Source organism: Apiospora aurea (assembly GCF_038362705.1).
Source record: "Apiospora aurea strain CBS 24483 chromosome Unknown utg000002l_segment0_segment0, whole genome shotgun sequence".
Lineage (NCBI taxonomy): Eukaryota > Fungi > Ascomycota > Sordariomycetes > Amphisphaeriales > Apiosporaceae > Apiospora > Apiospora aurea.
The window spans coordinates 3,367,968-3,394,667 of NW_027117389.1; the positions used below are offsets into that span (position 1 = coordinate 3,367,968).

The window sequence follows — 26,700 nt, forward strand, 5'->3', positions numbered from 1 at the left end:
TCCCCAATGACTCGGCTCAGTTCTGATGCTTCTGGGTTCATCTATCGTACTTGCACCTACGACGCCTATTGGTACTACAGCTACAACTCTCGCGGTAAACGCCTCCCAGATCCAGCACCACAGACCAGTGGAAAACCATCGATTTGACCAGATTTATGACACGGATATTGCAATGATTACAAAATAGGCCATCGTTCGTATTAACATTGCATTCTCCCACAACCATGTCTCCCGTTGCCAGATGCAGTGTTAGCAATCACTGGTTGGTAAAGTACGCGCTAATCTCCAAACCGTTCAGATTTCGCATGGCGATGTCGGAGTCATTCAGGAACCACTACTGCATCATCCGACGCATGCCACGTCCCTTCCTACTTATTCAATCTCATCCAGACGGTGGAAGCCGCTGTCCTAATCCATCCCTTGAAAACCCAGGCTCTGTCCACTGCAGGAGCTGAGCCGGCTGATCTCGGTAGGGTTTGCAGAGATTTGATACCACCTCACTGACTAGCTTGCACAATGCCAACACTGCAGACGATGGAACTCCAGGCGCTCGAGCGTTCTGGCTCGAATCATCAGCCCGGCTGGATCGATTCATCCTCATCGCCTCGTCCGGACGAGGCGGCCGAAGATGAAATCGGAGCCCTCCAGGCGCCGTCAGCAGACCGCGGAAGACCAGCATTCCTAGCCCTTGTCGGGTGCGTCCTCGTACAAGCACCTGTGTGGGGTAAATACAGCAACTTTGGGTTAACTTATTAATCTGTCACTCGCTCACTTGATATGCGTAGGTTATTCGCAAGCATATGGCATCTTTCAGGAATACTAAACCTCGACCCAGATCGTGGCTGGCCCGCCCTCCGCGATTGCCTCGATTGGAGCCTCGCAGACCGGAATCATGTACTTGATGATGCCGCTTAGCTTTGCCGCTCTCATCAAGTACCATCGACTGCGCAGATGGTGCGGTCCGATGGGTCTGGTCATGACGACGGCGAGCTTGGTGGTGTCCGCGTATGCGACAACCGTCGGCCAGCTCGTCGCAACCCAAGGCGTGCTCTATGCGACTGGATGTGGCCTTCTGTTTAGTCCGACCTCGCTCTACCTCGACGAGTGGTTTGTCGAGCGCAAGGGGATGGCCTATGGGGTCATGTGGGCTGGCAAGTCTACCGTGGCCGTGGTGATGCCGTTTATGATGAATGCCTCTCTTCAACGACACGGCATGCGCACGACCCTTTTGATCTAGACACTCGTCTCGGCAATACTCACGATCCCACTATTAGTCCTACTGAAACCGCGTATACCCTTGAGTGCGAATGCCAGAACTGCACAGCGGCCGCTGTCCTTTGCGTTCTCCAAGTCCACCTATTTCTGGATGTTACAGACGGGGAGCATGCTGCAGTCGATGGGTTACCTCATGCCACAAACGTACATTGCGTCCTACGCTCAGTCTCTTGGTCTTCCAGACATCACGGGCCCGACTCTCCTTGCTCTCTTCCAGGGAGCGTCTGTTCCAGGGTCGCTTATCTTTGGTCCGCTAGGCGATCGCTTTCCAGTCACCACTGTCATACTTGTCTCCTCCGTGGGCAGTGCCTTGGCAGTATTCTTGCTTTGGGGTATCAGTCAGAAGTTTGCAGTGCTGGCTGTGTTCTGTCTTACGTATGGCTTCTTTGCCGGGGGCTTTAGCTCGACGTGGTCAGACATCCTCCAAGAGGTGAAACGGCAGGATACCAGTTTGGATACGGGGCTTATCTTTGGGATGCTCATGGGTGGCCGTGGCGTCGGCTTCGTGCTAAGTGGCCCTCTTTCAAGAGCATTGCTTAATACGAGTCGGTTGTCCACGGCAAGCCTTTCGGGTTATGCGACCCGGTACGGGCCCATGATTATCTGCACAGGCCTTACAGCCACACTGGGTGCCTGGGTTTCTTTCTGGGACTTTGGTAAGCGCACAACTAGATCGGTGCCCTGAAGAAAATAGTGGGCTGCTAAGTTACGAGCGGCCTGATTTAAGCACTGAGAGTTGCCATCGTATAGCACTTACTGGCCAGTCGTTGCTGCATGTCGTGACTTTCTACGTTTGACCTAAGCATGGGCTGGTGCTTCCGCAAGATCTTCAGACATGGCGGAAGTATCAAGCTACCATATATATGCCGAATCCTTGATGACAAGAGATGTCTTTTTTGGCAAAACCGATGTCCATACAAGCTTTGTCGATGCATTCCTTTCGCAGCCTCAATTCTACGAGATGACGTGAGATTGCCTGCAGCGGCTATACACCGTTCAGGGCCCGGGCGTTGTAGGATGATTAGACTTCACACTGCCGTGCTACTGTCCACAGACCCGGGTCTATCTTCCTCTTTTCGCTTTGGCGAGCCAAAGGTTCCGATGGCATGGCTTAGAATACCCATGAGGGGGGTAGCCACAAACCCGTTTGGTGTCGAACCCCTATCCCACGGGTTCATTCTAGGCGACGCCTATCAGCTCCTCCAACCAAAGCGCCAGCAAGGCGCCAAGAACACGTTCTACGCCAACTTTAGCTCTGACGGGAACTAAAACACCTTCATTCTTCTCGTCAGCAACAAATTTTATCACATGGCTTGATTAATGAGAGCAGTTGGGTTCAGCTATCGTTGAAACTCTACGTGTTATCTCTTCCCAGAGGTGGCCTCGCGTCCAGCAATGCCAGGGAGAGCATACGAATTTCTGGCGCGGGGTAACCAAGTCACGACTTGGCAATGCAGACAGGATCTGATGTTGATGTCTGCAGCAACGAATTTGGCTGCCTGGGGTTGTTGCTGTTCGTTGTCGTCGTCGAAATACGGCTCAGCTGCCCCGCCCCCAGAGGAACCCAAGACGACGCTATGGACGTTGTGTGGTGTATCGAGTGGGTTCAAGGTGGATCAGCTCTGCCCCCGAGACACGCTAGAATAGGCATGGCGTTCGGCGTTGGGCACTTTGCTGGGCGACGGCAAGATCAATGACGCTACCGGGTGCATATGGCAAGATTAAGTATGTATCCACTCTCGTCCATCCGAATGCGAGCGTCTCGCTTTGCATACTTTGGCTCACATGCGGCCTGACAATTGGCCGTCCTCTAACGCATCTTGATCACCGCCCAGCGGTACTCCGTATAGGGGCTGCATCAGGCCGGTACCCGCAAGATGCGTTACACCATATACGGCAGGCGGCTCTACCGCAGTTGGCTCCGTCGCCATGTAAACATGTGAGTCGATCTGGTTTGGAGGCTCGATTCTGGCTTGCGGCGGCATTGTGGAACGTCATTGCCCTGCGCCCAATTTTGATCGAAGCCAGGATCGAGAGTAGCATTCGTTTCTATACGCGGCCACTTGGTTGAGCCGTAAACTTTGCTATGGCGGCGGCGGAGGCGGCTACAAGATGCGAGAAAAGAAATTAGCAGCTGTATGTGTGTAAGTGGATAGCTAGATGCCTCTCTGGGTATATAATACCTCGACCGCCAAAAAATGTATGAGAAGAAAAAGCAATTTATGCAGACGAGACAGCCACATTCCAACAGGCTTCGAACTCGGTACTATTTGAAAGGCTTCTATCCCTTTTGCAATTTTCCTTCAGCTCTCTCCGGAATAAATATATATAGACTACTCAAAATGGGTGAACCGTCACGACCGCCAGCGAACGGCTTCGTCGTCGCCGCCCGCAAGGTCTACCACCCCGTGGGCTTTTCCAAGGGCTACAACTTCGTGCTCTGGTTCATCTTCGGCGGCGCCTTCCTCGGCTTCATCCTGGCCCGGCTGCCGTACTTCAACTTCTACGGCATCTTCTGCAGTCCCAACGGGAGCGCCATGCTCGGCGCCTTGCCCGGCGAATGCTACTACTACCTCAACTTCGACCGGTACAAGGTCGGCGTCATCCTGCACCTTGCCGGCATCCTGCCCGCAGGCCTGCTAGCCTGCCTCCAGTTCACGCCCGTCGTCCGCTACAAGGCCCTCATCTTGCACCGCGCCACTGGCTGGCTCGCCATCCTCCTCTCTGTCGTTGGCATCGCCGGCGCGCTCATGATCGCCCGGCGCGCCTTTGGCGGCGGCATCGAGTCTCAGACTATCACGGGCGTCATGGCCATCGCGTTTCTGGTCTCCTTGCTCCTGGCCGTGGTCAACATCAAGCGTCTCCAGATCGAGGAGCACCGCAAATGGATGTTGCGGGCATGGTTCTATGTAAGCGACGACTCTCGCTCCCCTCCCCCTCAACACCATATTATGGAACGACAATACTGATTCTTGCTCCGCACCCAAATAGGCCGGCGCAATCATCACCATGAGAATCATCCTGGTGATCGCGGCTAACATCATTGCGCCCCTCGGCGGGTACTACACGGCCATGCCCTGCGCCAAAGTCGCATTCTCCGTGGGGAGCGACGAGCAGACCCTGCAGGACTATCCCGCCTGCGCGCCGTACTTCAACGGGACAAATCCGGACCAGTGGACCATGGTCACCGCCAACTTCAACGGCACGGACGTGGCCCAGATCGCGGCGGCGCTGGACATGACGGCGGGTATGGCCCTCTGGCTGGCCTTTTTGCTCCACGCCGTCGGCGTCGAAGTCTACGTAAGTCCCTCTAATCATCCACGTCCGGTTTATATACCGTTTTTTCTTTTTTCCCGCCTACGTGCTCACTCCTTGTTTCAGCTTTATCTGACACCGGCCGAACACAACCGCCTGCGAGCCGTCTCGTACCAGCGCCAGCTGGCGGCCGGGATGCGGAATCCGGGTCGCGCGGGCCTGACGGCCGATTGGCTCGGGGATGCGGAGCGGTGGACGCTGCCGGAAGCGAAAGCCGAGAAGGTGCAAGCGGAAGCGAGCAAAGACTCTCTGCCAACTCCTTAGGTTTGAGGACTGGTTGGTTTCTGTTTCTTCTCTCTCACTCTGGCGAGGGTCGGGCGACGGATTTTGGGTATGGCAAAACATTTGTTGGTTGGAAATAGGGGAAAGGGGGAAGTTGCATCTAAGCGAGATTCATTCGTGTGCTTTATACACGGTCGATATCTTCTTTGACTCGGATGGTTCGAATTTGAAGGATGCTGGGGTGGTATAGCAGATAAACATATATGAATCATAATATAGGCATTGTAAATATTGGTCATTTACCATTCATTGATAAGGTTACATTGTTTACCAACCAAATAGTTACCCCAACTTTATAGCACAAAACTAAAGATGAAAATAGCATTTATAATTTATTTCAACAGGAAGCAAGTACATAGTGTAGTCGGCAGTTGGGTGGTATAGTGAAATGCAGCTCAGCTAAGCACTTTATTGTAACACCCTGAGCCGGAGGTCGAATAGTTTGCTGAATTGCTTATGCAGCATTTCTCATTCGTCATCGCAGCAATGCTCCTCATCTACACCACAAAACAATCTGTGTACAATCGTATCGTCATCACCGTCTAGCCTCCCTCTCCTGTTTGCGTTTTGCTCGTTACATGTAACCTTTTCCTTCCAACCTGCCTGGTCTCCTAGAACGCCAAATCTATTTTCCGGACTGATCCTTCAGCCAACCTGCCAGTTGTTCCACCCTCCTGCACGCCACTTGAGCCAACGAAAGCGTCGCCTGGGCTGTCAGTTACATTCTAGCTGTGGGAAGCATCCTTGGGTAACGTATCAACCTTTTCCTGGAACAGTTTGTAGGCGCCAGCCCAGACGGGGTCGTTCTTCCAGTCGTTGAGCTTGAGGAGGTAGGGCAACAGGTCACCGCTGAAGGCTTCGGACGCCTCGCGCGGCAAAAGACTGGGGAGATGGTCGATGCTGATGACACTCAGGGGCGGGTTATCCAGGCCCTCGACGGGCACGGTGGGCTCGGCGAATGTAGTGGCAATGGTGTAGATTGGGACTAGATAGTTTACGGTTTTAGCGATTTCTCTTGGGCCCAATTGAATCATTATGATCAGTAATAGGGGACAGTATTTACTCACCCGGGTTGTTGGGGTTGGTAGTATCGGCCGAGACATCGCACACAACGCTGAGCTTTCGGCTGGGGGTGTTGAGGGAGTCGCGGTTCACGAAATGAGGGATCTTGCTGTTGAGGTAGATGCAGTTGACGAAGACATCGCTCTCGGTGATCTCGGGGAAAGGCCCGCCCTTGGCTGTCTCGGCCATATCCCACTTGAGAATCTGGTTGTCGGGGATGCCTGCCTTGAGGCACATGTCCACGGCGCCGCGGCCGCAGCGACCGAGGGCACCGATGACAATGACGCGCGGCAAGCGGCCGGCCTTGTCTTGTCCGGCCTTGACGTCCTTCTTGATGTCGACCACGAGCGCGTCTTCGTTCGGGTAGCTGGACACCTCGGGCAGGGGCACGCCGGGGTTGGTCAACTGCCAGGCCCAGTTCTTGAGCGCAAGGGCGCTACCGCTGAAGCCTGCGTGGTACCCGAAGGCTGCGACACGCCGGCCGGTCTTGGGGTCGTTCAGGAATTCGAGATCGAGCAGCGTGCCGCCGCCGCGGGGAATCGGCCAAGAACGGTTTCCCAGCCGCCTTGTCCCTGCGCGTCGAGAAAAAAGAAGTCAGCAGCTTGCCTCCGGGGCGGAAACAAAGAGCGATCGGGGGCGCTTACCTTGTAGCAGTGAGCGAATTGGACGTGGACATGCTTGAGAGGGAAGGTCTCCTCAGGGAGCTCCTTCAGGCCAACAATGATGTGATCGGCGGGAGCTTCGCGCCATGAGCCAGTGGGCACCAAAGTGCAGCCAATCTTGGAGAACTCTTCATCGTCGAAGATGCGGACGGGGCTCTTCTCGACATTGACAGTGTAGCCGGCGTCGATCAGTGCCTTGGCCGTGGTGGGAGTCAGAGCCGACCGCTCCTCTCTGAACTTGTCCTCAGACCGCAGGTGGAGGACTGTGGGCGCCATTGTAAACGAAGCTTGGGAAGTGAAATGGTGGTAATACGCAAATGGGAAGGGGGAATGGTCGGAGTGAGACGATGCTGTGCAGTTCTCTAGCAAGTGATCCAAGTAAAGAAGAAGTATTTATCCGAGAGCTGTGTTGTTTTTGCAGCACAGCATCAGCCCGACTTCATGATTGACTGACACGGTCTTAACGTGGGGCAATCCAACGGTGATGACTGGATGCGACACAAAATTTCCAGTGAGCTCACCGCCGAAGTCGCCCACGTTTGGGAGGATCTGCAAGGGACCAACCTTACCCCCGCAAGTACAGCTACTTCCACTAGAGTCATCGTCGCCCACTTTGGTGGTGTAATGATTACTCGTTCTATCCCTTGACTGCGAAATACGGCAGCTAATGTGGAACGACCATCAATTGACCTGATTGATCAGTTCGAATTTCAGATACCTATGTTCAGATGGTGGTAGTTTGCGATGCATGGGACATCTGATTTGCCCAGGTCACGATGCATTTTAAGGTATCCTGTCTTCCCCACGTTACCTGCTGTAGGTTCCTGTCATGGGCATAGTTGAAATACGAGGTTACGAGGTTACAAGGGAATGTCGGACTCCTTACCAAGTACTGCTTAAAGGTCACAAATAGAGTTAAACTATCCCGTCCAGGTTAGCAATCTCAGAAGACGTTACGAGCTCTTGTAGGGCTCAGGAAAGCCCATCCGCCGCTCATTTGGGTGCGAGAGTCAGCCGTACATTCAGTCCATGACTCTTGGCCTTGCTTCCTTTATTCGGAGCGTCTTCGACCAGTCCGAGTTGATAGATTCCAGCCAATCGGTTTCCTGTTTGCGAATGAAAAACATGTTGCGCGCGCCAGGTAGAAAGAAACCTTACTGATTCTCCCCAGTGCTCGATTTATCAGTCGATGTGTACCACGTAGGTAGTCCCCTTTCTACGGTTTGCTTATCAAAGCGCAATCCTATCAGCAGGTTGCGCGACCATGAGGGACCGCTGGTGTGATTGGAGGATGCCCTTCCCCCGATGAAAGATGGCGTATGGCTGCATGGCATGACTGGCCGATCTTGCTTTTGGTGCCGCGTGGAGGAGCCAACCATAATTGTTTATCCTTGAGCACGCCATCGCATTGCGAGAGTAACGATAACCTGGTTGACACTTTTAATCAAGCTGGCTGCTCTTATTTTATTCGAAGCTAGGGTCATCAGACCCAGCAAAGACTTTGTAGAAAACCTGCCCAACCCAAACCTCCAGGCTCCTATATACAAGTACCCGCCCTTCCAGTTCGGTATCAAAATTACCACATTTCTATCATGGATGCGGCAGACAACGGGAAGAGTCCAAGGCCAGACGCTTATGCCTATAATCCGGAGCCCACTCGGCAGAACTCCATGGTTAATAGTAGCCCGGAGGATACCGGCAATGTTCTAAAAGGCCAAGTGGACTCGGTCTATGAAGCCAAGGCCGAGGTCCTCAATAAAGCTGTAAGTCGCTTGCATTGTTACGACCATGGCAGGGGACACTGAGCTTCGAGCTGACACTCCCCCAGATCCAGCATATTGGTATGGGATGGTATCAATGGCAACTGTTCATTGTCGTGGGTTTCGGCTGGGCCTCGGATAACCTTTGGCCGATTGTGACGTCGCTTATCTTGGCTCCAATTGCCAACGAGTTCCAGGTGGCCAAGCCGCCTTTGTTATCGCTTGCCCAGAACATCGGCCTGCTGGCGGGTGCCATCTTCTGGGGCTTTGGTTGCGATATCTTTGGCCGGAAATGGGCTTTCAACTTGACGCTGGGCTTGACGGCGCTCTGGGGCATGGTAGCCGGTGCTGCCCCCAACTTTGCGGCCATCGGCGTCTTTGCAGCACTTTGGTCCTTTGGCGTTGGCGGCAACCTACCTGTGGACTCGGCCATCTTCCTCGAGTTCCTGCCCGGGTCGCACCAATATCTACTGACTGTGCTTTCCATCGACTGGGCTATTTCCCAAGTCGTCGCTACACTTATAGCTTGGCCGCTGCTGGGTCATATGACATGTCAACAGAACACAGTTTGTGAGCGCTCTGGAAACATGGGATGGCGCTATTTCATCATCACCATGGGAGGCTTGACCCTGCTCATGTTCGTGATTCGCTTCGCCCTGTTCACGATATACGAGTCACCGAAGTACCTCATGGGTAAGGGACGCGACGAAGATGCCGTTCGTATTGTGCACGAGGTTGCGCGGAGAAACGGCAAGGATTCGGAATTGACGATAGAGGATCTGAAGGCGTGTGAGCCGCCGGGGTATGCGAACCAGACTGCTGCTGCGGATGTTGTCAAGCGCAAGTTACAAGTCCTCAATCTATCGCATATCCGGCCGCTGTTCCACACCAAACGTTTAGCTTGGAATACGGCCGGCTTAATGATAGTGTGGGCCTTCCTCGGGTTAGGGTAAGTCTTACTGGCGCCCGAATCAGAGAGAATGCCCCTTACTCACGCGATAGTGATAGATACCCGTTATACAACGCCTTTCTGCCTTACATCCAGGCCACACGCGGCGCCGAATTCGGAGATGGGTCGACGTATATCACGTACCGGAACTCGCTCATCATTGCCGTTCTTGGTGTGCCTGGCGCGCTCCTCGGCGGCGTGCTCGTCGAGCTGCCGCGGTTCGGGCGGAAAGGAACGCTCGGCTTGAGTACCATGATCACGGGCGCTTTCCTCTACGCCTCGACGACGGCGACGACGTCTACGAGCCTGCTCGGGTGGAACTGCGCGTTCAACTTCACCAGCAACATCATGTATGCGGTGCTGTACGGCTTCACACCCGAGCTGTTCCCCACCAAGGACCGAGGCACGGGGAACGCGCTCACGGCTACCGCGAACCGCGTCTTCGGCATCATGGCTCCGATTGTCGCCATGTTTGGGAACCTCAAGACGGCAGTGCCCGTCTACGTCAGTGGTGCCCTGTTCATAGCAGCGGGATTCGTCGCCCTGACGTTGCCCTTTGAGTCAAGGGGCAAGGCCAGCCTCTAAGGGGTGGTAGGGAAGTAGTTGGTCTTCTAGGTTATCAATAGACACGGCACGATCTGTTCTGTACGCTGCGCTTCGGAGAATAATTTCGCGGTATTATGATGACTGCCAGCTTGAGTAAACTGGGCTGCATGGTCTGAGCGACCCGATGGTACCATGAGGCACCCTCGTGTTAGTGAAAAGCCTCAGGTTGGCGTTACCCATCGCGTCCAATTCCTCTGGCGACAAATCTCTGCCTGTGTGGGAAAGAGAGAGAGAAAAAGGACGCGATTAGAAACGATTACCATTTGCCAGTGGCTCAAACGTACCTGCGTGCACAACAGCACGTAAATAAGGAGGAGGTATGCACTGGGCTACACACTTACAGTGATTGGCCACTCTTTCAGTGGGACAATTGGGCAGCTCGGGACGAAAAACCAAGTTAAAAATACCCCACCCCAGCTAGGCTCGTCCCCAAACTGGAAAGGGCAATTTGTTTACATCCAAAATAATATCGCGGCCCGGCCTCTGTGTTGGGTTTCGTTTCCCCATCTTCCTTCCTCCATCTCAATATCAATATCAATCATTTTGATACGCGCCCACCAGCGAGCTTGCGGCTTCTTGCTTTGGCGGCACCTTCTACAGAGCCTCCTCCTGCATCTTCCCATCTCGCCTTTTGACCGCCTTTAGCAATGCGAATACAACTTGCAAAACTTAACTCGTGGTTGTAGTTTTCTGCAGTTTTTCGTTGTTGTTTATTCGCGTCCGCCTAATCCTTGCACCACGCGCACTCGCCCGCCGCCCAACCCGGCTCCGTTACCAACGCCCGTCGCTTCCCTTTTAATACGCGACCCATCTCAGCATTCAACCACGCCCACCACCAACAACAATTCGTGCCTTCGTGCCATTGCTTTGGTATTGAGCAAACGACCAGTATTCCCTTAGCTACGCGGCATCTCGCCGGTTTATTTGCGGTTCGGCCACGACTCCATCATGGAGTCCAAGACCAGCCGGTACCAATCCCGCATCCTTAGGGAGATGCATCAAAATACAGAGAATCCCTTCAATTCACCACCCTCCTCGACCGGTTCGCATGGAACCGTAACGCTTACGTCGGACATCTCCTATGACCCGCAACGCATGGGAGACGAGTCCATGCACTTCCTCTCCAAAAACGCAAACAAGAACCAGAACGCGTACCAAATCAACGCGGCTGCGCTTGACCAAGACTTCATTGACTTGAAGGACTGGAAGCCCGCCAGTCGCGAGCAGACCACCGACATCTACAACGTCACCGGCGACAACATGGAGCAGCGCCGCTCAGCCAAAGAGAACATTCCACCCTCGTCCTCGACAGCCGCTTCGCCTACCGATCAGAAGATGCACGAACAAAATCAGAAGCAATTCAACACAGCAGCGGCTGCTCAACGGCCACGTTCGCAAATGCAGGCACGGGTCGACAACGAATCAGATGGCGACAGCACGCAGATGTCAGGGTCTCCTCGCCTGAATGGGCAAAAGCCTCGCCGCGCCAATGTCACGTCCCTGATCCAATCTCTCAAAGCTGCACAGGCTGCGAAAGAAGCCAAGTCCACGACTCCCCAGAAGGAGACGACTCCGAGGTCAACATCAGCACAACATGCGACACCCAGGCAGCTCCACCCAAGCATCGAGCGTATTCAATTGAATAGCAATCGCCAGTCGCGCATGAACCACATGAGCCCTGGAACGCCGAACCAGACAGGACGGTCGTTCTTCCTGCCCAACCTCACGCACATCGACGATTTCATCTCGGGCGCTCTCAAGATCCAATCAGTCGACAACGGTATGCCTGTTTTCGTAAAAAACGGAAAAGTCCACGATCGCGAGACCAAGTCGCCGCCGAAACACCACGCAGAGGTAGAGATGATTGGCCTACCAGAAGACGAGCAGCAGATCTTTGTGTCTCTCGATAAGATCCGGGATGAGATCCAAGCTCTACAGGCCCATGACGACCAGGTCTCCCGTCAAGCCGAACAGTTTCAAGAGGAGGTGTATGAGCTCCAGTTGCAGCTGTCCAAGATCAGGGGCCGCAAGGACAGTGCGATGGGTTCCGATTCGGACAACTCGCTAATCATACATATGAACTCCCGCCAGTCAGGTAAGTTTTCAGACAGGTGTACGTACTTGCATCCTGGCTAGCCACTAACATGTTACAGAACTCGAGGATAAGGTTGCTACACTGCAGGCCAAGCTTGACAAAGCCAACCGCAAGATCAGCATCAACGAAATCCATACCGAAACATACATATCAGAGCGGGACGAGGCTCTGAAATCCGCCACTGTTCAGTTAGAGAAGGTCCACCGCCTCGAGTCGGAACTAGAAGCGGCCCGCAAGGGACTTGGCGGCTCTCATGGAAGCCAGCGCACACACGACGCGCACGGTGTAGAGGCAGAACACCGGTCATTGCGTGACGATAACTCGCTACTTCGCGACCAGTACAAGTCGTTACTTGAGGAGAACAAGTCTCTGCGCTCTCACAATACTGTTGTGACGCAACAGAACCAGGATCTCCAACAGGAAGTCAAGAAGCTTCAACGCCAGGTGGATGTCCTGCAGGGGGATAACCAGGTGCTCCAGTCTGAGTACAAAATCATTGTCGAAGAGAAGCAAACTCTTAGGCAAGACAACCTGAGTCTTGAGCGCCAGAACGACAAGTTCTACCATGACACCAAGTCTCTTCAGCAGAAGAACTCGTTGCTTGAGCGCCGTGTCGGTGACCTTCAGGACGATAACGCCAAGTTACACCAGATGGTAGAGTCTGCCAACACCCAGACCGGCACAATGACGTTTGATGTAAAAGACATGCGGGATCGTCTCGAGAAGAAGAACAGAGAGCTCGCCGATGAGAACGCCCAGCTCCAACAACAGGTTGTGAGCCTTCAGTCGGACTATGCATCTAAACGTCTGCAATTCGAGCAAGAGAAACGCCGGATGGAAGAGGAGCAAGACTACTTGCATGATCAGGTAAACCGTATAAGCAAACGATTCGAGAGAGTTGTCCAGGATAGCGAGGAGAAGGATCTGGAGTACGAGGAGAGACAGGCATCTTTGACCCAACAACTCCAGGATATTGCCAACAGAGAGGCTGCGTTAGCAGCTCGCCTTAGAGAAAGTGGCGATCAAGAGTCGACGCTCCAACGCGAGATACAACGCAGGACCGAGGCGATCCAGGAGGCCCAACGAATCGCACGCGAGGTTCAGAACATGAAGAGTTCTAATAAGCCAGTCAAGATCACTCGCATTGTGGAGCCTACAACTTCAAAGATCCGATCCACCACCAGCGACTTGTCTGTTAGAAACACGATGACGCAGGATATGCAGATGGAGGACGATTACACACAGCAGCTTGACTTAACACAAGGCTCGGAGTTCGGTGACGCTTTTGCCAAGGCGGATATGAACCGTCTTCAAAACGCCCTTCGCCAAAACCAGGCAGCATCTCGGCAGCAACGGCGGGGAGATATCACTGACGAGTTTCTCGACGATGTTGATGCCGGCTTTACTGAAGACATGAGCCAGAGCCTACCGCCTGCTTTCGTCCCCGAACGAAACGCCAGCCCTTCAATCAGGACAAGGCCTACCAATGCTAAGGGCCAGGCAGCCCAGTCTAAGAGACAGCCTTCCGGTATCCTTAAGAATACGCAGCATACACGACGTGTTTCGGAACAGGACAACAACACTGGACGCTTCAGTGTTAAGTCTGGCTTGAGCGAGCTCAGCCTCCCTGACCATACCATCGAGTCAAACGTGCTTCCCCCGGCACGCCGTCACTCCGACAGTCAGAGATTTGAGCTTGACGTTGAGGACAACATGACATCAGCCCTCTTCATGGATGATATTACCCTCGATGCTCGAAAGCGCAGGGCTGAGAGGGAAGCCAAGGACGTTACGAAGGAGCAGACGAAGAGACCCGTGCCTAGTCTTTCTAAAGAGGCCAAGCGTGTGCTTGATGGCCTATGCCATGACCACGATTGCAGCAATTGCATTGTGTGCACCAGGATCAAGTCGCATACACACAGCTCGACCAAGAAGACAACCATACGCGTGGAACAACCGGTTCCCGTCACTGATCGCGTTGCCAACCCTGAGCCTGTCGAAGGAACGGCATTTGAGGACCAACCGACAATGCGCCCTGCCCGGGACCCTGCCATTGCTTTGGCAGTTGTCATCAAAAACATCAAAGATGAGCTCGCACATGTCAAGTCGAAGCTTATGGCGAAACAGACGGAAGTCAACGAACTTGACCCTTCATTTGGAAGGCGTCATCGACGGCAACTCAATGCCGAGATCAGTCAGCTATCACGTCTTTCCGAGATGAAGTGCGAGCAGCTGTATCAGCTATATGATGTGGTTGAGGGGCAAAAGATGAGTGGACAGCAGATGTCACAAGAGGAGCTGGAGATCACGATAATGAGCATTCAGTGCAAGGATGATACCTGGAACGGCATCACGGATTAACGGAGTTGACTGTGCTTTTCTTGGGCCGGGGTTTCAGGAGGCTATGGATGGCCACGGATGGCGTTATGGCCGCATTATTGGTTGGTTGCATTGTATAAATAAGATTTTTGTTGTTTGACTGTAGGGTTTAAGGGGACATGAAGAGAATCCCGAGATATTTTTGTCTACTACACACAAAAGGCCACCCTACGTTTGAGAGTGACATATGCAGGTGGTATGGAACAGTAATGAGTGAACAGTACCTGATTTATCGTCATGCTGGTTCCCACGTATAATCACTAGATATTATCTCGTTGTCTACTAACTACAGAAACCGCCCGGCAAGAACAACTCTTATACCGGTTGCTGAATTAGATCACGAGCGTTTTTGAATGGCCTTCGTGGCGTATACCATATTTCCTGTTGATATTACAGCATGGACACATTGTATGTTCTCCATTATATGACGCCCATGGTTGGCAATCAAGGGACTACATTCAAACCCCTTATTGCGCCCTTACGCCCACCACGCAGCCTGTGTTGTTTCTTCAATCGATAACGACTGCATGGCAACTTGTTCATCCAGCTGATGCCTCAGTGGGAGGTCACTGAATCGGGGGTATTTTTGCAACTCGCCGATTGTGAATTCTTCAAGCGCTTCCGATTGTTACTGGCCTCGAGCTTTTTTACTTCACGTTCAGCAACCGTCCGTCTGGACTCGACCTGGTGCTTTTTTTCTTTCCAGTTGCCGGTGACCTGGTTGTTCGGATGAAACCTCACTCACTAAATAAGTCCCTTTTCTTCTTCTCCGATTTCGCTTTTGCACGCAGTATAGCGCCGATATTGTAATTGCCTTCTCGGTCGCCTACAAAACAGACGTCTTTCGGCTCATCTGCCCTTCAAGAACCTTTCCTACCGACAAATCTTCATTCGTCGTTACGCGTTTTCACGCCCTCGTCCGAAACCAAAGGTACGTACTGACTGACTAACTATTGGTTTCATTTGGTCTGTATAATGCCTAGTCTTGATCAATTGCTAATGAGCATCGGACGACAGGAAAAAAGAGTCGGATTCCTCCTCTACATCCTCTTCCCTGCCCTTCCAAGCAGCATACCTACTCAAAACAAGGATCGCCGACACGAAAAGACCCAAGATCTACTACCACCTCCTCCACTCTTCACTCGACCCTCACCAACCAAGTCATCAACCATTCACCCACCCCAAAAGCCAGAAACAGGAAAAAGGGGGAAAGTGGGAAACAACGACCCAAACAATGTGCAAGCAAACCTACCTAACCTTCGCCTCCTGCGCCTGCCAGCTCCGCTACCGCGAAGACCCCTGCGCCCACGGCCCAGCCTCGCCCTCGTGCCGCGGCCGCCGCACCGTGCTGGTCCCCGCCCGGAACCCGCTGTGCTACCAGCACGCCTTCATCCAGCACCAGCAGGCGCGGGCGCGGGCGCGGGACGAAGCCCACCAGCAGAGGCAGTGGCAGAGGCAGCAGCCGGAGCAGGAAGGTGACTCGTTCGCTGCTGCTGCTGCTGCTGCTGCTCGGGTCGGCGGCGGCGGCGGCACCACGCTGAGCCTCTTCACCGTCGGCGGCGACGCGTGGCAGCGCGAGATGCAGGCCAGGCTGGCGTCGGCCGGGCGGCGTGAGGGTTGGTGGGACGTTTGACCAGCGCGCAGAAGATGACGAAGAAAAGAAGAAGAAGGCAAAGACGAGAAAAGAGCAGGAAAGGAACGAGCAGTGGAAGAAAGCGGCATCTGTGCGGAGGACCCGAGAAGGCCAGGCAGGTGGCTATATAATGAAGAAGAAAAGGGGGGAGGGGTTGGCTCTCTGAATTGCCCTACTCTGCGAGCTCGCTTGCTGTCTGTCTCTTGCTGCTATCTGGATCGCTCCTAGCTTCGAGGAGAATGAGTAGACAGACGCATTAGTTTGAGATGCCAAGGGGCGGCAACAGTGCAGCAGTCGAGCGAATAAAGCGATCTTTCTTTCTCTAAAAGTCCCGACATTGATGTTGCCACTACAATATGTCAGATAACGTGTCATGTAATTACGTCAAAGATCCTGTTGGATTAGGAAAGTTATAATCTTCTCATGCCAGGAGGTATGACATGTGTCTTCGAGGTACGTATATTACAGTGGTTCGTCTCCTGAATGCGCAGGCCCAACCGTGAATGCGCCGTATAACTTCTCTTTCATGATAATTTACTGCTTCTCTCTAAATTTTCAACTTCTCTTCGAGCCACTTGCGAGCAGTCTCGACGGCCTCGTCGATCTTCTCGGCCTTGGTGCCCTGCCCTTGGCGAGTAGGCTCCTTGCCGCCGGACTTGCCGCCGACAACCTCGGAAACCGCAGCAGACCAATGCTCCGCGGTGACACCTTTCGAAGAAAGATCCTGTCATGTTGTTAGTCAAAAAAGTTCTAATGGACGTGGGCGACAGAGCAACTTACAGTGCCAACATATACACCGTGCACAACAGCCCCCTCAGCAGCACTGCCACCGAGAAGGTACACCGTCTTGGTCTTGTCCTTTGACTTGAAGTGATTCATGACTTCAGAGATGGCCTTCGTGTTGGCAGAGATCGGCAATTGACCAACGAAGTAGTTGGCGTCTTTGTTCTCATCCTTGGCGAAATGGGCAGTGACCGCATCCAGCGCCGTCTTACTCTCGGCCTTCTGGCGCTTCTTCTGCTCGTCGACGACTGCCTTAACCACCTTGTTGAATCTTGTCCTCAAGTCTTCCTTGGTGACTGCAGAGACAACGAGGTTGTTGAGGTCGACAGTGGTTTGCTTGACCTCCGATTCCTTCTCGGGACCAAAAGGCATAGCCTCGATAAGATCGATCCGCTTGCCGAACTCAACAGCTTCGCGCTGGACAGCATGCGCAGCATCGCCAGTGTAGGCCACAATACGGCGGATGCCCTTGGCAATACCGCTCTCTTCGACAATCACCAGGTCCTTGATGATTCCAGTCTGGTCCACATGGGTTCCACCACAGAACTCGACGCTCACCTTGCGCCAGTCGGGGTTCTCCGGTGTCTCGAGCAGCATGTCCACATCGATACCGACCGACACTACTCGCACAGGGTTGGGATACGTCTCGCCAAACACGGCACGCACGCCGTTGATTTGCTTGGCAAGGTCGAGTTCAACGTCTTTGGAGTAGATTTTGCAGTTTTGCTGGATGTAGGAGTTCGACAAGTCTTCGATCTTCTTGAGCTCCGGGATGGTGACACCAGTCTTGTGCGAAAAATCAAATCGCATCTTGTCCTGGTCGACCAGGGACCCCTTCTGGTTGATGTCATCACCCAACACCTCTCTCAGGGAGTGGTTAAGAATATGTGTTCCAGTATGGTTGTTTCGGATTGGCTGTCGTCGCAGTTCATCGTATTCGGCGATAACCTCATCTCCGGCGTTGAGCTCACCGTACTCCAAATATCCATTGTGGACAATGTAGCCACCGAATTGCTGGGTATCGAGAACCTTGAACTCGGCAACGTCGTCAATCACTAATCGGCCGGTATCGGCAACCTGTCCACCTTGCTCTGCGTAAAAGTTGGTCTTGTCGAGCAGTAATCCAAATGGAGTGTTCGGTGGCAGGTCTTTACTGGACTTCTTGAACTCGGCCCCGGTGTAAATAAGTTGAACCTTGGCCTTGATGTCGCCCTTGAGGAATTTGGCCTCGTCATCAGGGACGGGGATCTTGAGCTGGTCCTTGAGCTCGGCGATCTGGTGGACGTTCAACTTGGCAAAGGTTTGCACAGAGTTCTTGACAGACTTGCTCGCTTCACGGGCCTTCTCCCTTGCAACAGCAACCTCCTCCTCATCAATGGAAAGCTCTCGTTCCTCGGCCATCAGCTTGGTCAAATCCTCGGGGAAACCGAAAGTGTCGTACAATCTCCACACATCCGCGCCAGTGAGCTTCTTGGAGCCGCTGTTCAGAGCCTGAGCGGCATACTTCTCAAACTGCTTCTCTCCTCGATCGAGCGTCCTCGCGAAAGCCTCCTCTTCCTCGTCCAGGATTTCCTTGACATCGTTCTGCTTCTTGACGATCTCAGGGAACTGCTCACCCATCTGCTCAACCAGAGCGGGCAAAATCTTGGAGAAGAACGAGCCAATCTCAACATTGAAATATTTGCGAGCGTATCTTGAACCTCTTCGCAAAACTCGTCGCACAACATATCCGCGGCCGTCGTTGTTTGGTACAGCACCATCTGAGATGGAGAACGTCAGCAGACGAATGTGATCGGCAACGACACGGTACGCAGTATCGATTCCGTCCACGTCGTCCTTGCCGTACTTGTCAGTATACTCTCGTGCACCAGTGACCTCCTGAATCTTGGCGAAAAGTGGAGTAAAGATATCGGTGGCGTAGTTGGATGTCTTGTCTTGCAGAGCAGACACTAAACGCTCGAAACCCATGCCGGTATCGATGTGCTTAGCAGGGAGGGATCTGAGCGACTTGTCCGCTTGACGGTCATACTGCATAAAGACGTTGTTCCAGACTTCCACAACCAGAGGGTCGTCCATGTTGACAAGGTGCGCCGCGTTCCGGCCGCCGACCTTGTCATAGTGGACCTCGCTACAAGGTCCGCAAGGGCCTTGGTCACCCATCTCCCAGAAGTTGTCCTTCATGTTGCCAGGAAGAATGTGGTCCTCGGGAACACCGACCGACTTCCACAACTCCTTGGCCTCTAGATCGGGCTCGAGGCCCATTTCCGAGTTGCCCTCGAAGTATGTAACGTATAGTCGGTTGGGATCTAAGCCGTAGACCTTGGTGAGGAGCTCCCAGGACCAGCCGATGGCCTCCTTCTTGAAATAGTCGCCGAACGACCAATTGCCCAACATCTCGAAGAAGGTGTGGTGGTAGCTGTCCTTGCCGACATCGTCGAGATCGTTGTGCTTTCCACCGGCGCGAATGCACTTTTGCGAGTCGACGGCGCGCTTGAGCTTGGACATATCATTGGTGCTGGCAATGGTGCCCAAGAAGATGGGCTTGAACTGGTTCATGCCCGCGTTCGTGAACAGCAGAGTCGGGTCATCGTGAGGGACGACAGATGAGGAAGGGACTGAGCATCAGACGGTTGTTAGTGATCAGAAACAGACTCGATTCGAAATCATCAAGTTGGGTATGCATCGTCGGGGGTGGTGGTGGTGGCTCGTGGCGACAGCATTGTGAATAATGGTGGTGGCTCGTACCTATAGTATGACCCCTCTGCTCGAAGAATTCAAAGAAGGTCTTGCGGACCCCAACGCCGGTCCACTGCTTCTTCTCCATGTTGACTGAGGGCTTGCTAGCAGTGCTGCTGTATAGTCGCGATACGAGGATCCTGCGAGCAGACTTGTATCTCAGTCGAGTTGTCGCAAACAAAGAATTCGCCTCCCTCTGTGTGAAGGCGGGAGGAAAAGTTGTAGTGGGGTACGATGTTCGGCGCAGAGGAGTCAGGCTATGACTCTGGTGCTGGTGGCGGGGTAAAGCCGATCGCACGGGTGCGGGTGGTGGTGGTGCAGCTGCTGCAATTGTTGGAGCTGCTGCGGCTGCGGCTGCTATCGAGTCTGAGTGCGAGGAATGCTGCTGCTGCTGCTGCTGGCCAATTCCCACGTCGATACCCCAGCCAAGGGTAATCAGTGCGGTGGGTGTAGAAGGAGCTGGAGCCGAGCAGTAGAAAGTTCTACAAGATTTAGTCACGCCTATAAACAACGACGGCCCTCGACTGCCACTGCCGATGCATTGCTGGACTTTCATTCGGGATCCCTTTTGCCAAAATCAACCCTTCCTACCACTCGCTATCATCAAACAGCACCTTACAAAAAAGACTAGTATCAGCGTCGATGCTGGGTTAGGAGACTGGCAACATTCAATCAGCTGCCTCGTGACTCAGCCGTCCCTCCGATAATCGCTTGTTCGCTTGCTTGCTTTCTAGCATTGAGTTTGAACTGGGTCTGATTGGGTGAGACTGGGAGTGCGAATCGATTTGAGAGATTGAAGAGAGTCAAGTCGCCTTGCCGCTTACTGCCGGGACGGACGAGAAAGAAGCAATCGAAAATGATGGAGGCTCAGTTCGGTGGACCGAGCTTCAGCACCACCCCCGCCGCCGTTGGTGCTTTTGCTGGTGCTGGTTCGCTGTCAGGCTACGAGTTGTCCCCCAGCAATTATCCCCCCTCGGCGACGTCGCCAATCATGCCGCGCAACATGCGCAAAAGGAAAGCCGAGTCGCAAGACAACGAGAGACTCTCGAAACGGCTGAGTCTGCTCAACTTAGGTATGTATTGTTCTACCTACTCTTTGCGTCTATCCACCCATCCATCTGCTTTTATCAAAGTGTCTTGCGGCTGACGTCGTAGCCCGTCGCGTAGAACAAAATGGCCAGAAGCTCTACGTACCCGTGGAGAGCCCCCATCTCCGGCCCACCGAGACCACCAGTTCACTGAAGCAGATGCCCGAGAGCGACGAGATGGAACTCGACAACTCCAAGCACAAGGTCTACATCTACGACTTAGACGCCGAGTTGTCCGACAGCGGCGAGTCGGACGACGGGAAGCTCGTCTTCCTGCCAGACATCCAAAAGCACCTGCGGCAGCAGAGTCGCATCCCCCTTCCATCCTCGCGAACAAAGACGGCGAGCTGGCTGGCATGCAGATGGTACTTTATAGCGAGCCTTCCTCCTTGACCGTTCCGGAGGAGTACGACAGCGTGCGCAAAGCCATTATCGAGTCCAGAGCGCGGATCCGGCAGAAGCAAAAGGGTACCATGGATGCCGACGCTTCGTCTCCTACGCCTTCGGACCCAACTGCGCCTTCAGAACTGCCGCCTAGGATACCCAATGGGTTGAACAATCTGGCCAATGACCCTCCCTCTCCCGCGAACGGCATACTTGGCGGCGCGCCAACCAGTGCATCGGTCGAGTACGATCCGGATGCCATGGATATGGACTAATGGAATTTTAGCGAATAATTTAATGACGATACCCACGAAGCATCTATTTTATTGGCGGTTGGGTACAACATGGCGTTATCAAGGGTAAAAGAGTATACTGTAGCTGGGCTGACATTTGTAGGGTATTTTGTTTGGCAGCTTTTAGTCAATACAATGGATTTGCCTATTCCTGATAGTTCATGGCCGTCGTGGGCTGGTATCCCGTCCAAGTATGTCGCACATTCAAGACGGCCCAATCTGTCCGATTCAATCATCATTGCTCCTTGAACGCCAGCCCCCGTCGTAATCCTCGGCCGTTATAAACCCATCTAACACACAACTACTCGCTTTCCAGCGCATCATGACTACAACCAAGCTCTGGAAAGGGTGCAAATTCTTGTCAACCTGGCAGCAAGTTCCAGAGACCATCAAGAATACCAAGGTTGCGCCATTCATTGTTTCGGGAAACTAATAAGCGAACAGAATAAAGAACAAAAGAATTCGTTTAGAAAGCTCCCTAGGCGATCTGTGCCTTAACGCCGAGGAGGATCAGCGAAGGGGTCCTGCCCGGGTCTGGTAGCGACTGGTGGCGGCGGTCCGGGCGGCGGCGCGTATTCTTCATCTGGGCGGTGTGTCACCCCCTGGACGTTGTCGTTCTTGCCGTATGCTGGGGGCATTGGGCCTTGCTGATACTGTGGCGGCATGGGTTGCATGCCATAGGCACCAGGAGGGGGAGGCGGGTGTTGCATGTATTGCACGTTGTCGGGGTATGCGTAACGCGGATCCGTCTTTGCCAGATCAGATCTGGGGATGAGCCACTACGGAATGTCAGTAAGTCTGTACTACGGGAAATTTGCGGGAGAGTTGCAAGAAGGACTCCCGAGAAGAAAGACTTACTCGATGGTATGCCATGGGCGCCAAGCCCTTGCTCACTCGCCGGCGTGCATGCCATCGTCCGACGAAGATCCAGGTCAGAGTGATGAGGAGCAAGCCAGCAAATACGGACCACCTGATAATGATGCCGGTCTGGTTTGTTCGCAGTGTGTGTTAGCCAAGACTCTGGTTCAAACAACGGGTTTCGAGGCTTGCTAGGGCTGCTTACCTTGGTATGCCAAAATGGGATCACTCGGCCATCGGGCTCGCGGACCCATCCAGGCGGCAAGTCGTCGTTGTTGTTTGCACGAGCTGCGAGCTTGAAGGCATCGGTCATGACGGTGCCGACTCGCGTCCGGGGCATGCTAATAACACCCATGTTGCGATGTGAGACTGATGGTGTTCGCGGATTCCGTCCGTCTCCCGTAAGTTTCTGGGTATTTTCCCTCTTCCTTTTCTTCGTTGATTAAAGCCGTGTATGAGTGAACAGAGGTTCAAGATAGAGAGAGAGAATAGAACAAGAGCCGGCCTTCTGTAGTGAATTGAAAAGGAGATCCTTGCTCCTGTATATATATAAAGGAGGTAAGTAGAGAAGAAACAAATGAGTGAGCAATGTCAACACCGGCCCAGCAGACTACAAGGTAAAGTAAAGTAAGTATGGATGTAAATGAGAACGAGAGAAAGCAGGTGCCAAGAGGATCCAAAGTCAACTTAGTTAAGTGTTCCTTCCCCAGAAACTTCCCAATCTCAATTCACGTGCGATGCGTGCGCAACGTTGCACTGAATCAGGGTGAGTCTGCGGCAGATGTGTGACAGGAGCGAGACCCTGAAACCGGGCGACCACGCCGCCCGCTTTGGAAGCCCAGGAAGCCTGCCCCAAGTAAGCATGCACCGGCCGGTTTTTTGTGGAGAGGCTATCGCATCGCATCAACAGGAACCTTCTCTTGGTCAAGACCCGCCTGCCCTTTTTCCACTCCCACTTCGGATGAATTGCAGCAAAAAGCCAAATATTGTCTTTCATCGTAGTCTGCGTATCTGGTCGATGCAATTGCTCTGTTTCCTCTATAGGAACAGATAGGTGCTGAAACATTGAAACGCCAAGATTGAGGCAGATTTGCCGTCGCTGCCGATCGCCGTTGTTTTCTCGTCTCGCCCCGCTGCGCCGATGAGGTGGGGATCTCACTCCCGAGGAGCCTATCGGCGGTTGGATGATTTGGAGGCTCCCAAAGGGTGCAGTCCAAAATAAGGTCAAGCGTCAGGGCAGCATTAGCTTCGGGTTCAAATACGAATACTAGCAAGCATCGGATCAGCTTATCTGCTGCTGTTAATAGCGAAGCGGCTGGCCTAGATGCATGTCTGGCAATTATCGTTAGGATCACCAACATCGTTTTGGGCATGTGTTACGTAGTGTTCTTCCCGGTATGGTCGATTTTCGTCATCCAGGTCCGTGGAATATACACTGCCCAGTAAGTTACCAACTGTAAGGACCCCCAGGCTTTCGGGGCTGGCCGGTCGGATCTTATCAGCAGCAGACAGAAAACGAACGAACGGAACCGGATGATGACTGAGGCCTCCAGAGCCGCGAATTCTAATATCACTTAATTACGTCGTAGTGGTGAAAGAAAAGCGCCCCTGGGGCATCGACAATGGCGTGACACTGGCATGGGTTTTGTGCAAGTAAAGGGACAGCGCGCAGAAGCGCCTTTAATAAAACAGTGCACACCCGACTTACACCACTAAAATGCTCTATATTCTAGCACTTATTACCGGCTATAATTGCAAATGAAAAAATTCGAAGAAATTATAAATGTTTTATAGTAGTTTTTAAGTATATTTAGATTTTTTAACGTGGTTTATTATTAAGTTAATTATATTACTTTACTAGTTATTTTTTTTACCTCTTAATTTTTTTATATAAATTAATTTAATTATAACGTTTAAAAATTAATTAAAATTACTCGTTATTCGATTTCTCGTTTAATTTTATATTTCTTTTATATATTCGCGTATTATAGTTTATTTCGCCGTAAATTTTATAATGTTTACCGTTTATCGCGCGTTTTTTAACGAACCTTTATTTTCGTTTTTATTAAGCGTTAAACGCTTTCTTTTTTTTTTTTTTCGTTTTGTAGCTATTAAAATTTTTTAATAGTAAAAGCTTTTTTAAGTTAAATTCGCGGCTTTTTAATTTTTCGGCGCTTAAAAAGTGTTAAATTAGCCTCTTTTAATATAACGTAGTTTACCACTACGCGACGCATATCACTTAGCGACGCACCTTAATTTAATTCTAATATAATTAAACTTTAACGCGTAATACCTCTATAACTATAATGCTTAATTAATCTTAAAAAGATCGAATAGTTTTAATAATTTAAGCGATACGAAACGGACCGAATTAAATAAATTAAAAAGTAGCAGTAAAAACTTATAATATACCCGAATTAATTTTACGTTATCGAATCCACGGCCGAATTTTAAAACGCGAAATCCGACCGAAACGACGTAAAATAAATCTAATTAAAAAAAAGGTACTTCGTAAATATATAATTAATCTATATATTCGAGGGATACCTTTCGATTTCGTTAATATAAAAAGTATAGCTAATCTTTTTACCGCGTTGCGCGGCGGCGACCGCGTCGGTAAACACTAAGTTAAACGCTTTATCGACCGTAATTAAGACTTAAAAATTAAAATAAATCGTCGGTACAATTATTAAAAAGCTCTTTATAAAGATTTTAAAGTTATTTTTACTTAGTTTACGTTAATCGCGAATATAAAGGCGAAATACGAAATCGTTAACGAAAATATTTAAAATTTCGACGAAACCGGCTTTATAATAGGCATAATTAAATTAATACTCGTCGTAATACGCGCCGAGCGGCGTAAAAAAACGAAGTCGGTTTAGTTTAATAATCGGGAATAAATAACGGCGATTAAATATATTAATTCGCAAGGCTAATATATTCCGCCGTTTTTAATTATTTAAAACTAATATTACCTCGCGAACTAATTCCGCGAAACTAATTTACCGGGCAACTAAGTAATTAAACCGACTTTTAATAACTAAATTAATAACGAAACAGGCTTAAATTAAATTAAATACTTCGATAAATATACTAAATCGTAAACGAAAAGTGGCTACCGCCTCTTAATTCTCAACGGCCACAAAAATTATATTTCGGCCGAATTTAAAGTATACTACTAAAATAACGATATTATTACTATTAATATACCTCCCTATTTATCGCATTTACTCTAACCTTTTAATATAACACTTTATTCGCTTTTAAAGCGTACTTATTCGAAAAAAAATCGAGCTATTTATTAAAGTTTTTATAAACCATATTATTAAGCTCGAGTTCTTTATCGCTTTTAAAGCCGCGTATTTTACTGTTTTTACGGAAGCTAACATTAAATCTAGATTTAACGCATTTAATTTAATACCTTATAACCCTAACAAAGTAATTAATAAACTAAATATACGTTTCCGAACGCCTACATTTAACCTATCCCGTTTAGGGACGGCTAATACCTACGACCTTTAAACGCCGTTTAATCCTTAATAAATAACTAAGCACTTTATTTATATTAAAAAGAAAGTGTCTACCTATTAAAGAAGCTCTCCGACGCCGATTTTAAATACGGTAAACTAAATAACGAAAAATATAACTAAAATAGCCTATAAAATAACCCTTATATATAATAGGATATATATACTAAAGGAGACTAATTTAATACTTTTTAAGCGCCGGAGAGCTAAAAAGTCGCGAGTTTAGCTTAAAAGAGTTTTTACTATTAAAGAATTTTAGTAATTATAAGACGAAAAAGTAAAAAAAAGCGTTTAACGCCCGATAAAAATAAAAATAGAGGTTCGTCGAAACGAAAGGCAACCGGTAAAAAGCGCTATAATATTTACAACGAAACAGGTTATAATGCGCGAATATATAAAAAAATATAAAATTAAGCGAGGAATCGGATAACGAATAGTTTTAATTAATTTTAAGCGTTGTGGTTAAATTAATTTATATAAAAAGGTCGAGAAATAGAAAAGGTGCGTCGCTAAGTGATATACGTCGCGTAGTGGTAAACCACGTTAGCGCTTTTTATTAATCGCTTTTTATTTCGATAAACTTTTAGTTTCGCTTTTATTAATCGCTGGACGCTTCTTTTTTTATTTTTCGTTTTATAGCTTTCAAAACTTTTAAATAATAAAGGCTCTTTTAAATTAAACTTATAATTTTTTAACACTTCGGCGTTTAAAAAGGCTAAATTAACCGCTTATAAAGTATAAATCTTTACGCGTATAAAAATTATTAAATACGCTATCGCGTTTATACCTTTCGCTCTTTAATTTATAGTATTTAAAATTAACGTTAAAGAACTTTTTAATAGGTAAAAACCCCATTTTTAATAAAAATAAAGTATCGAGTCGTCTATTTGTGAAAGGTGCACGAATCTAGGTGGTAACGATAGGTAAGGGGTGGTGAAAGGACAAAGCTAACGCTTATCCTTTTATATTTCTGGGGAGCCTAAGTCTTTATATATATAGGGCGGCGGAACCGA

At 50.7% G+C, this 26,700-nt stretch overlaps 10 protein-coding genes across 10 annotated transcripts; 6 read left to right on the forward strand and 4 right to left on the reverse strand.

The window, feature by feature from the left end:
- Nucleotides 1-516: 516 nt before the first annotated feature.
- Nucleotides 517-1,960, forward strand: PG986_003416 (uncharacterized protein; the record flags this gene model as incomplete). The annotated part of the gene is made up of 3 exons (XM_066839638.1): nt 517-717; nt 836-1,171; nt 1,238-1,960. 3 exons carry the CDS (start codon nt 517-519, stop codon nt 1,958-1,960), a joined length of 1,260 nt encoding a protein of 419 aa, XP_066704702.1.
- A 676-nt stretch (nt 1,961-2,636) lies between these two features.
- PG986_003417 (uncharacterized protein) lies at nt 2,637-3,260 on the reverse strand (the record flags this gene model as incomplete). Its single annotated transcript, XM_066839639.1, has 2 exons — nt 2,637-2,850; nt 3,061-3,260. 2 exons carry the CDS (start codon nt 3,258-3,260, stop codon nt 2,637-2,639), a joined length of 414 nt encoding a protein of 137 aa, XP_066704703.1.
- Nucleotides 3,261-3,617: 357 nt separating this feature from the next.
- PG986_003418 (uncharacterized protein) lies at nt 3,618-4,854 on the forward strand (the record flags this gene model as incomplete). Its single annotated transcript, XM_066839640.1, has 3 exons — nt 3,618-4,184; nt 4,267-4,575; nt 4,657-4,854. The coding sequence occupies 3 exons, from the start codon at nt 3,618-3,620 to the stop codon at nt 4,852-4,854; spliced, it is 1,074 nt and encodes a 357-aa protein (XP_066704704.1).
- A 743-nt stretch (nt 4,855-5,597) lies between these two features.
- On the reverse strand, nt 5,598-6,872 carry PG986_003419 (uncharacterized protein; the record flags this gene model as incomplete). Its single annotated transcript, XM_066839641.1, has 3 exons — nt 5,598-5,857; nt 5,940-6,499; nt 6,556-6,872. 3 exons carry the CDS (start codon nt 6,870-6,872, stop codon nt 5,598-5,600), a joined length of 1,137 nt encoding a protein of 378 aa, XP_066704705.1.
- A 1,316-nt stretch (nt 6,873-8,188) lies between these two features.
- On the forward strand, nt 8,189-9,890 carry PG986_003420 (MFS general substrate transporter; the record flags this gene model as incomplete). The annotated part of the gene is made up of 3 exons (XM_066839642.1): nt 8,189-8,359; nt 8,425-9,305; nt 9,365-9,890. The coding sequence occupies 3 exons, from the start codon at nt 8,189-8,191 to the stop codon at nt 9,888-9,890; spliced, it is 1,578 nt and encodes a 525-aa protein (XP_066704706.1).
- Nucleotides 9,891-10,859: 969 nt separating this feature from the next.
- On the forward strand, nt 10,860-14,367 carry PG986_003421 (uncharacterized protein; the record flags this gene model as incomplete). The annotated part of the gene is made up of 2 exons (XM_066839643.1): nt 10,860-12,006; nt 12,065-14,367. 2 exons carry the CDS (start codon nt 10,860-10,862, stop codon nt 14,365-14,367), a joined length of 3,450 nt encoding a protein of 1,149 aa, XP_066704707.1.
- A 1,252-nt stretch (nt 14,368-15,619) lies between these two features.
- On the forward strand, nt 15,620-16,018 carry PG986_003422 (uncharacterized protein; the record flags this gene model as incomplete). The annotated part of the gene is made up of 1 exon (XM_066839644.1): nt 15,620-16,018. One exon carries the CDS (start codon nt 15,620-15,622, stop codon nt 16,016-16,018), a length of 399 nt encoding a protein of 132 aa, XP_066704708.1.
- A 547-nt stretch (nt 16,019-16,565) lies between these two features.
- On the reverse strand, nt 16,566-19,625 carry PG986_003423 (Alanine--tRNA ligase; the record flags this gene model as incomplete). The annotated part of the gene is made up of 3 exons (XM_066839645.1): nt 16,566-16,742; nt 16,799-19,416; nt 19,547-19,625. The coding sequence occupies 3 exons, from the start codon at nt 19,623-19,625 to the stop codon at nt 16,566-16,568; spliced, it is 2,874 nt and encodes a 957-aa protein (XP_066704709.1).
- Nucleotides 19,626-20,393: 768 nt separating this feature from the next.
- PG986_003424 (uncharacterized protein) lies at nt 20,394-21,284 on the forward strand (the record flags this gene model as incomplete). The annotated part of the gene is made up of 3 exons (XM_066839646.1): nt 20,394-20,610; nt 20,705-20,932; nt 20,965-21,284. The coding sequence occupies 3 exons, from the start codon at nt 20,394-20,396 to the stop codon at nt 21,282-21,284; spliced, it is 765 nt and encodes a 254-aa protein (XP_066704710.1).
- A 512-nt stretch (nt 21,285-21,796) lies between these two features.
- Nucleotides 21,797-22,515, reverse strand: PG986_003425 (uncharacterized protein; the record flags this gene model as incomplete). Its single annotated transcript, XM_066839647.1, has 3 exons — nt 21,797-22,081; nt 22,161-22,289; nt 22,366-22,515. The coding sequence occupies 3 exons, from the start codon at nt 22,513-22,515 to the stop codon at nt 21,797-21,799; spliced, it is 564 nt and encodes a 187-aa protein (XP_066704711.1).
- Between the last annotated feature and the right edge of the window lie 4,185 nt (nt 22,516-26,700).